The sequence below is a fragment of the Pezoporus occidentalis genome, unplaced genomic scaffold, assembly GCF_034315485.1.
Source record: "Pezoporus occidentalis ecotype Australia unplaced genomic scaffold, CSIRO_AGI_Poc_V1 ctg38, whole genome shotgun sequence".
Lineage (NCBI taxonomy): Eukaryota > Metazoa > Chordata > Aves > Psittaciformes > Psittacidae > Pezoporus > Pezoporus occidentalis.
This window is the reverse complement of record NW_026915702.1, coordinates 6672711-6682871: the sequence shown is the minus strand read 5'-3', so window position 1 is coordinate 6682871 and position 10161 is coordinate 6672711. Positions and strand designations below refer to the sequence as shown.

Sequence of the window (10161 nt, the reverse complement as noted above, 5' to 3'; positions counted from 1 at the left end):
CTTCTCAAATGCATTTCTTCAACTCAGAAGCTTTAAACAGGGGTGTAGTTGGGGTTTTCTGTGTGGATTTCGGGGGGGGGGTTAAGCTCAAACACACTGAAAGTTCTTGTTTTCCACTACTCCTGAAGCCAGTGCATGCCACTGCAGATTTTGTTATACTCTGGAAGTTGCTCAATTGGACCTAGAAGTTAAAGAAAGTTGGACATGACACATGCTAAACTGATAGTGATTGGTGTGGAGGGGGTATGGGAAAGTAGGGAAACACATACCCATGGCAGCAACTGCAGGATGCTTTTCATAGATGTACTTTGTGCAGACTTCTCTAATAGTCTGGGCATCAATAGCCTACAAGGGGTAAAGAGACATCTTTTGTTACCCGTCCCATCTAAAACAGTTTCTGATCTTAATTGCGTATAATCTGGGGGACAGGCAACAAAAAAAATAGCTGAACACTGACTCAGTTAGAAACAGTCAAACTTCTGTATTGTTAGTTCCTGGAGCAACTGAATTTCCCAGCAGTCTGCTTTAAAAGTTGCAACATGAGTGCCACTTACTTCAATTCTTGCCTCAAGTTCTGGAATTGGGATTCGGCGCTTATAACACAGCATTTGTCTTCCAATGTCTTCACAGATTGGTGTGGACCCTAAAATAGGGGAAAATGTGCTTCAGTTATCAGCGTACAACTCCAATAAGGACAAAAAGCTCTTTTAAGAGGTCTCACCATCAAGCTGTAGCAGCATATTTGTCTTCAGAAGATTTTTCGCTCGAGCAACTTCATTTTCTGTAACATTTGTGCAAAGTCTCATCCTGAAAAATAGTTTAAATCCAAAGGCACTAAACAACAGTAACCTGTAGCACACATTGCCTGTGATAAAGTGGTGCATATACATTTGTACACCTACCAGGCACTTTCCTCTAGACAGGTATGGTATGGAAACAAGCCCTAGGATGCAAAGCAGCAGTGTAACAGTTGCATTTTTTGGAAGCAAACCAATATACCCAAGACCAAGTTTTCCCTAGCAGAGCCAGGAAAAGTGAACCAAATGTAGTCCATACTTGCTTGAGAATAGCTGTTGCTAAGACAGTAGGAGCCAAACAATTAGAAGTACTTAGCCCAGAAGGCAATCCATTACTTCCTGGCTCTTGGTGAGACAACGATTCGCCACACTGCAGCTGGAACATTCTATCAGGACACAGAGATGCAGTAGATACTTTTAACACACTCTTGTCACAGGAGTGGTTCAGATCTTCCCCAGTGCTAAGCTGCAGGAAACTGACAGCTAAAGTGATGCCATTTATCTCCACAATTTACAGAGATCTCGCAAAATAATGGCCTACAAAAAGTGATCTGCATGGTTACAGAAACTCCTCATTTTCAAGTTTCATTTCAACATCACCACTTTAAACCTGCTCTTAAACAACATATGTGAGTTTCTAATCACATCTGCAGTTCAAGTGTTACAGCTGAATCTACAGACATCTTTTCCACATAAGATTTAAGTTCTAGATGAATTAATATTTTCTAGAATCCCAGGTTTGAAAATTCTATACATAACAGCTCACCTGCCTTACCTGATTTCTCTCACTAGAGCTCTGTGTAACACCATTGCCTGGCATGGCATCTACAAAATGGGTAGGACTAATCGTGTGTGTAGGTAATTGCATGTGCATTAGTCTTATTCATGAATATTTACTCTTCCAGTCGTCAAACACAGTTCATGGGCACTGTGTACTGACTTGGTTGTATTCTAAAAGGTTTGAAACCGTTCCTTAACTCGTCACTTGCAAAGTCAAAAACCATCACTGCCATATTTTCTTCTACAAGGAATGCTACTACACTAACTAGTTACTATTTATTCTTCCAGAGCAGAAAAAGAAAACCAAACATAAACCTTAAGCTATGCACCCTAAGTGAGGGTGCCAGAAACTGGCTGCTGGAACTCTGCACTAGGTGCCAGTGTTTAGAGTCTGATGCATTTGTTTTTCCAGGCAAGCCTCAGCAGAGAAACAAACATATTCTCTTTAAAGGACTGCTATTTTTAAAGAATTGTACTCCTCCCCTGAAAACAAGCTCTTCAGAGAAGCAGTTGTTAGCTTACCATTCTCTCTGAACAAAGTGCACCATGTCCTGTACAGTGGATGGCTCACAGACCATATACAGTCCCCACAGCCCAGTGTCAGTGTAGCAGGTGTTGAAGGACTGGAAACTGTGACACAGATTACCATGGCAGGCAATCTGAGCAAGTTTACTGGATAAATTCTGCTGAGGCAAAAGAAAAAGAGATTATTTTGTGAAGTTTTCTGAAAGCTTCCATAGTCCTCCTCCATGGAGTCACCTCCATAGTCTCCTGTTTTCCTTTCAATGATGACAGAACATGCAGTAATGTCACAGGCTGCAGCAGAAGCTGTGAGGCTTATTACTAGCTCTTCACTCAACAGTTCCTTTCCTTCACATTACCAAGTAACACCCCAGATTTAAGCAAGAAATCATAAAGCTACTTAGGTTTGAGAGGGACAGTTAATGATACCCTCTGATTCCAATGACATGCAGATATGAAACATCCCACTTTACCTAAGGGTTGGCAGACCTCAAGTCACCTCTATTTTGGTGGTTTAGAGCCACTTCCTAAGATTTTCCTAGATCTTGGGCAACAAATTTTCTCAGTCTCACGACTGGCTCCCGCTCCTTCATTCCAAAAAAGGGCCTTCAGAAACAGCCATAAGGTAGTAATGCCATCTGACAGGTTTGAATGTGGCAGTTCCCAAGTCAGAGGATCTCACCAGCCCACCAACCCTGTTAGAAGCAGGACGGTGCTTGCACATTCACTCACCACGCCTCCTCCAAAGGAACGATCCCAGTTACCTATCAGAGTATTTGCTACCATTAGGGGGATTGTATCTGGGTGGGACCAGCCAGCTGCTTCAACAGCTATCGCCATGTGCGCCAAGGGCATCTTATCATCTCGTATACGGATCTGTAGGAACACACCAAAGTAGCTGTAGTGCAATTTGTACATGGCAATGTATGTGGGAAGTTCAGTATCAGGAGACAGGCATTTCGATTACACCTGGATTGCAAATCATGCACAAAGAGAACAAAAAACTAAAGCATATGAAGCTTTCATTCCACATCGGCCTTAACTAGTCTTCCCTGTGGCAGTTTCAGAGCACTTTGCCAATAGCAAACCTAATGCCATATACATGAAGAGGGCATTACAAGCCACTTTACAACTAACAGCAGCAATGAAAGCTGATGATTCCAAATAGAGCTGGGAACAGAACACAGATGCTCCAGTTCTCTGCTATAACCTTTAAATTTGTGATTCTTAACAAGTGGAAATGCTCCAACACCACAGGCAAGGGGATACTTTACTGCTGTCACTGGGGGCAAGAAACCTTTTAATCCGCCTTACCTGTGGCGGAGAAGCTTTCCTCAGCAGACAGCATGTGTCAGTTGTGCTCACAGAGGATATAAGGACCAGCTCAAAAAGCCATCTGACAGCTTACCTCACTACCTGTGAAGTGACAAGGTGGCAGGGGTGGCAGTCCTCCTTCTGGAGCAGATGGCAAGTTACCAAAATGGCACTTTGCTAAATCAAGTAGCTCATCATGAGAGACCCCTGCGCAAAGACATTTCACATACTTTGTAGTGTTACTTTCTAAACAGTTAATTTAAATTGCTGCGCAGGCAGCTTATAAACTCAACCAAGCAGTAATTTATTTTCTCCCCCAGTAATGCCCCACTTTCAGATTCCTCACAACTCCCTGTTACACAGAGTAGGATCATCATCAACACCCTCCTTAATTCTCCTCGATAGCCTTCTGTTAAACACTACACTATTAACATTACACAAGCTGTTTGCTCCCAGTTTCAAGCCTTGATGCTATTTCTCTCTTGCTCTCTCTGCTTTCCTTGTAACTCCTCTTTTCACAATGAACCACTTCTAAGCCTCTCTTTTACTGCCCCCATAGAAGAATGACTTTGGCCTCCATTCACTTCTAGTGGCTGGTTTAAGAAGGTTTCTGGAATATTACTGAGGGGAAAAGGGAAAGAAAGTTCAAAGGGTATGAAGGCACAAAACACACAAGGCTAACAATGAACTTCCAAGACCTACTGAACAATGCAGAAATTCATCATGTTGTTCCCAGAAACTTAAAGACCATGGTTTTAAACACAGTTTCACACGACCCAGGGTGAATATCTCACACTAACCTCCAGCAGCAGCCAGAACCATTCTGGGTCCTTTGTAATGCGTTGTTATGTACTCCACCAAGTCATTACGGTTTATGGACCTAGAAACAGTCAAGAAAACATCACTACTGTGTCGGTAAAGTTTATTAAGAGTACAAAGAGATAAAAGTGTAGAATACAGTACAAAAATAATTATAAGTTCTGCCAATGCACAGAGCAGAGAGACAGAAAGCTAAAATAAAGGTGGAGTTCCTAAAAAGGAAATAGGAACTTGATATATTTTGCCTCTCAAAGCTCTTCTAGCTTCCTGAGAAGACATGAGAACTACACTTCAGGCAGGTAGAGACAGGACCCACTAATGACCTCACACCAAACAGCACATTTAGTGGTCTCTTGGTCTGCGCTGCTATAAGCAATGGTGGAAGAGCAGGGCAGACACAGCGGTGTTTACAGTAATGTAAATAACATCTGACTGATGGGGAAGAGGAGCATTTCCAAGTTTGTGTCAGATGCATTTTTAACAAACAGGAGAAAAATACAGCAAATAATGAAGACATGTAGTAGACACATACCCTTGCTACCTGCATAATGGGGAATTAAGGCAACAAAGGAATTCTTCTTATAGTTAATATCCAGTGCAACTTCAGCTACCTCCCAGTATAAACATGAAAATTGACACTGTTCCCTGTATTTTCAGATGATTCTTTTCAATATATGAAAGTCAACACACAATGAAAGACAGCCACAAATCTGAACATACTTGATGTTTTCAGTGGGTCCTAAAATTGTCCGTCCTAGGGCTGTCTTCTGATAGGCTGTAGCATGCAGGTAATCAAAGACAACTTCTTGCAAATTGGTTTCAACCTCTTGCATCTCTCGAAGTATAACTCCTCGCTCACGCTCAATCTCTGCTTCTCCCAGGGTACTGTTCTGAATTATGTCAGCAAGGATTTCCACAGCTAATTGAAAATAGAGATGGGAATGCAAAGTATATTTTCAGACTACCAGAAAACTCTGGTTCCAAAAGTAAAACCCACCCCAACAACCAAGTGGCCTGAGATTCACTAATAAGATCCGCAAAGGGCTTGCTCTGAAGGGACAAGTCCAAAAGGTATTTTCTTCTGGGAACCTAAAGACAAAAGTATTTCAAGTATTGACTTTCCCTTTCCAAACCTGCATTCTCATTCTCCTGTGAGGTGCAAGACAGGACTCGTCACCCAGGAAGGAAAGGATTGTTACGCTGCAAAAGCATCACTCTGTGTCATCTCATCAGGAACTGGAGAAGTGTTTTGTTGTTACTTTTCTGACGAATAAAAGCAGTTACCTCTTGGTAAGTCTTTTGAGAAAGCCTTTGCATAATAGACAGTTTGTTCCCTGGATGTATATGCATTCAGATGAGCTCCCATGTTCTCAATCTCTAGTTCAAGGTCTAACTGAGACCTCTTTTTTGTTCCCTGAAACAAAACAGTAAGAAAATCAAACTAGACCCTTTAATTTACCTATGCACCATTACTTCTTGTCTGGGAAAGTCAAGCTCAGGAGAAAGAAAAAGTCTTCCAGAAAGAAAACTGGCACACTAATCTCTCCAAGATTGAAAAGCAAATACAAATCTTACTATTCCCCCAAATGAAAATAGAAAGTTGGCAAAAGGTGGGACTCTATGTATGCTAAGACTATTACAAGAAGTTAAAAGTGAGTTAAATTGACCTGTGTTACTAACTTATAGCTGTGTGTTAGCTACACAGAACTAGGACTTTAGCTTCATTTTCTAATAGAAACTGAAGTCTAAGTTGTCCTTTTTCCTCCCCCCCCCCCCTTTCATCTTGACTTGGAAACTGTATTTATACAATTCTGACAAAGTTCTTCACATCGATCTTTAAGGAAATAATTTAAAAATCCATGATCAATACTAATACTTACCTTGAAAGCCATATGCTCAAGGAAGTGAGCAGTTCCATTGTTCTTCTCGTTTTCATACCTGCTTCCAGCATCAATCCAAAGTCCAACCTCATTGGGGGAAAGAAAAAGAAAACAAACGTCATTTTACCAGCTAACAATGCAGCTTTGCTGGTTTTGTGCATGAACTACACTTAGATTTTCAAGACCTATTTTTAAACTGCTTTTTCCTTAAACAAAGCAGGTTTTCAAGACAAGTAAGATCTTGATCCTCACGAAAAAAATCTAATCACAAATCATTTACAAAAGCCTTAAGACTTATACTTCCTAGCTTAAGTTTTAAGAACAATTACTGCAAACACTGAAATAATGCAATTTAGTTACACAAGGAAATGAACACACATTAACTGTTCCAAAAAAACCACAACCTTTACAAGTTACCTACTGTGCATGTTGAGAGTCCAGAGTCTTCAGAAGCTACTTGCATGCCATTTTCCAGAGGACTCACTCTGGTTTCAGGAACATTTAAGATTACTTCTGTCGCTGCCTTGGAAGCTCTGAGCCTGCCTGTTCCAACATGCACACACTGTAAGCAAAAAGCATCAGTCACACTCAGATTGTTAAGTTACATCCTAACTTCACATCAGGGATGCATTAATGTGACTCGGAAGAAAAACATGAAGATAACTAAAACGCAGCATACTGCATCTGCTTCCCTTCAATGAAATGATCTGACAGAAACGCATGTTACTATCATCAGCCACCAACATAAGCCATGCTTGTTTCCCAGTGCCACCAGCAAGAGCCTGCAGGGCCTTGAACGGATCCTTCAATATCTGGAATTCTTTTGGATACCTGCTTTCTAAAGTTAAGGGAGATATAGACCAAAGGGTCTATGTCCAGGACTGCAAACCAGTCACCCACTGTTCAGAACAGGGACAGATATTGAAAGTGCCAGCTTTTATACAATCACCTGGCAGTTAAAGTACATTAAATCAGAATGGGGTAGAAAACATGGAGGTTAAAAAAAGGTTTACTGCACTTTTTCAACATCAAGAAATTTAAACATGTATCCCAAATTTGAGCAATCAGATACTCCAAGAACACTATTACAGCAAATAAACAAATAGTTCCTTCACCATGTGACTGCCCTAAGGTGAAAGTACAAAATCCAAATCTTGCTCTGATCATGGAATACCAATAGGCCAGAGTCTTTTAGGATTATTCAATTCTGAGTTTCAAGTTTGAAGTTTTTAACTTCAATTCAAGCTTGAAAGGACCTCACCTCAGGAGGTCTCGAGTCCAGCCTCCTGCTCCAAGCAGGATCAGCTTGGGGGGGGGGGGGGGGGTCACACCAGTTTGCTCCAGGCTTTTTGCAGCTGGGTGTTGAAAGTCTCCCAGGATGGTGAGAAACTCTACAGTCTCCCTGGGCAGCCTGCTCCACTGTCTGACTGCCTCACAGGAAAACAGAGTTTTCATACAACCAGTTTTTCCTCTCCTGTTGCAACTTATGCCCTTGCCTCTCATTCTGCCATCACGGCCCACTGTAAAAAGCCTGTTTTTGTCTTCCTGACAATCTTCTGATGGGTTCTGTCAGGCTGCTGGTAGGTCCAACTGAAGCTGTGACTTCTCTAGACATGCCAGCTTCTCCTCATAGGGTACATGCTACAGCCTGCAACCATCTCTGCTGAACACAGTCCAGTCCACTAATGTCCTTATGCTGAGGAGCTGAAAACCATCTGCCATATACTAACTGCCTGACAAGGACAATCTAGTCACTTTATTTGATCAGCTGGTTGTGTTCCTGCTGCTTCAGCCCACGCAGCTGCCGGACACACTGTTGGCCTGCACAACTTGCTGTCCTCCTGCACCCCCAGGCCTCTTCCACAGAACAGCTCCCACTCTGGGCTGTCGCAAGGGATCATTTTCACTGTCATACTGCATTACGGGGAAGGAAAAATCTGTGTCTGAACACAAAATCTCCTTCTTCTGTTTACAGAAGGAAAAGTTTAGGCTTCAAACTGGGAGAATGAGGAAAACTGACAGACTGGGAGAGCTCTAGGATCGAGTCCTGCAGGCAGCCTCCATCTACCAACAGCAGAGAAGGAGAATGTAAACTGTCTCTAGACTGCTCTGGGGTGAGCAGGACAAGCCCCGCGCCGGGGACAGAGCCTGCCGCTGCCCCTCTCGAAGGCATCGCGCCTCAGTTCCAGCGCCGCACTGTTCCTTCCCCCCAGACGCCGAGCCAGTCTCCTATGCCTCAGCGCCACGGGGGTCGATATGGAATAACAGCGGCCCGGGGGGAGCGAGCAGCAAACCCTGGGGCCTGCGGCACCAAGAGCCCTGTGTCCGGCCGAGGAGCGGCCACCACCTTCACCTCGGCCGGAGACTACAACTCCCACTATGCACCGCGCAGGCCGCCACCAGCACCACCCCCTTCCCCGCCGCCACGACTACAAATCCCGGCGTGCATCGCGCCTCCCGGCCTCCGATCCCCTCTCGTCCTGCTGCGGCTGCCTAAGCACCAACGTTAGGAAACAGTGGGGCGCTTGGGCTCTCCGCAGTCCACCTTCCCTTCCCTTCCCCGCTCCGCTGCCTACCCGGTGCCCCGAGCCGGCCGCTCGCAGAAGGCGAGCAGACCAAGGCAGGAAAAGCCGCCGAGCAGCTGACCCAGCTGTAGACGCAGCCATCTTGGCGAGCGGGTGGGCGGGACAGTGGTGCACTTCCGGTGGGGTGTGCGCAGGGGAAGCGCTGCTCCCCCTGTCATTGACATTGGGATGCTCCCAAGCTATTCCAGAGCTGGCTAATTATAAACTGTGCCATACAGGCCTCTGTTGTGATCACCCTGCTGTCCTAGCTGTGTTCCGCAGAACAGCGCAATTCAGGAGGGCCGCTTTTCCTCCCCATACACTCTTGTTTAGGTTCAATATAAGGAAGAAGCTCTTTACTGTGAGGGTGGTGAGGCACTGGTCCAAAGAAGCTGTGAATGCTCCATCCCTGGCAGTGTTCAAGGCCAGGTTGGACAGAGCCTTGGGTGACATGGTTAGGTGTGAGGTGTCCCTGCCCATTGCAGGGGGTTGGAACTAGATGATCTTAAGGTCCTTTCCAACCCTGTTCTATGATTCTATGATTATTGCCAGTTTCCGTAACCACGAAGTTCTGCATCTCTTCAGGTAGTCTGTGGGCTGCTGCAGGCAGAGCTTTTTGCCCACAGAGGTTCCTTTGGCCACGTGCTTCTGCACAGCACTGAAACCAGCTGTTTCAGTGCAGCTGCACTTCCTGCGAGACAGACCCACCCTCATGGGGAAATCCCAAGACCGGAACAAGACAACAGTGTAAAGTCTTGTTTTAAGGAGTGTATTAAATGTATGTAAAAGACTGGACTGTTACAGATAGGAAGGCTTCATCTACACCAGTAAATTCAGTGCTCCGCCAAGGCCAGCTGGCAGAGAGCTGCCTGTGCCAGCGCTGGTGAGCTGCCTCAGCTCCCAACACGGACTCTGCTGGGAACAGTCCCTCCCCATTGCCAGGGGCTGGGAAGAGCTCCTGGTGATACCGGGAAATAAAAGGTTAACATTGTGCCTGCTTACTTAAGCAGTCGCTTTGCTTGGTGAAGCAGAACCGTAGGAGTCGAAGTTGCTAGAATGGTGAAGCAGAATTGTAGGAGTTACAGCTGCTAGGCAGAATTGTAGTAGGTAAGATTCATAGCTTAATATTTAAGACACTCTTGTTCAAATAGTATTTTAGAAAGAAAAGGAACAAAAGATAGCCAGAGTAACAAAATTTGCAAACTTGACGAGTTTCTGCTTTAAGATACATAAAACCGGCTTGTACTGAACCTGAGGTTTGGATAGGAGCCGAAACCCCATTGAGTCTGCCTGAAAGCAAGAGGTTACTCGCGGTGATGAAGAGGAACTACAGGCCTTCATCCTCACGACCCCCTAACGACCACCACCAGGAGGCACTGCGCAGGCGCACCAATGGGATGAATGCCAGAAAACTAATTATAATACTAGACTGGAATAGGTTTTGCATATGTATTAGGCGTGACGCAATCTCATGTTTAGGTAATC

General features: G+C 44.5%; 1 protein-coding gene across 2 annotated transcripts; it reads right to left on the bottom strand.

Moving 5' to 3' along the window:
* Positions 1-81: 81 nt before the first annotated feature.
* PMPCB (peptidase, mitochondrial processing subunit beta) lies at positions 82-8816 on the bottom strand. 2 transcript variants are annotated; one of them, XM_062632030.1, is made up of 13 exons: positions 8689-8816; positions 6534-6674; positions 6113-6199; positions 5517-5646; positions 4953-5151; positions 4214-4293; positions 3508-3620; positions 2832-2975; positions 2100-2263; positions 722-807; positions 555-643; positions 270-345; positions 82-181 (listed from the first exon to the last, which is right to left on the bottom strand). In XM_062632030.1, exons 1-13 carry the CDS (start codon positions 8776-8778, stop codon positions 117-119), a joined length of 1464 nt encoding a protein of 487 aa, XP_062488014.1. In that variant the 5' UTR covers positions 8779-8816; the 3' UTR covers positions 82-116. The 2 variants fall into 2 exon arrangements, with proteins under 2 accessions (XP_062488014.1, XP_062488015.1); XM_062632031.1 differs by having other exon boundaries at positions 2100-2260.
* Between the last annotated feature and the right edge of the window lie 1345 nt (positions 8817-10161).

Coding starts and splice junctions, on each gene's coding strand:
- PMPCB (XM_062632030.1), bottom strand. CDS start 8,778: ATGGCTGCGTCTACAGCTGGGTCAGCTGCTCGGCGGCTTTTCCTGCCT. Junction 6,200..6,533: donor CTGGACTCTCAACATGCACA/GTAGGTAACTTG, acceptor TCCCCCAATGAG/GTTGGACTTTGGATTGATGC. Junction 644..721: donor TATGCTGCTACAGCTTGATG/GTGAGACCTCTT, acceptor CCCCTATTTTAG/GGTCCACACCAATCTGTGAA.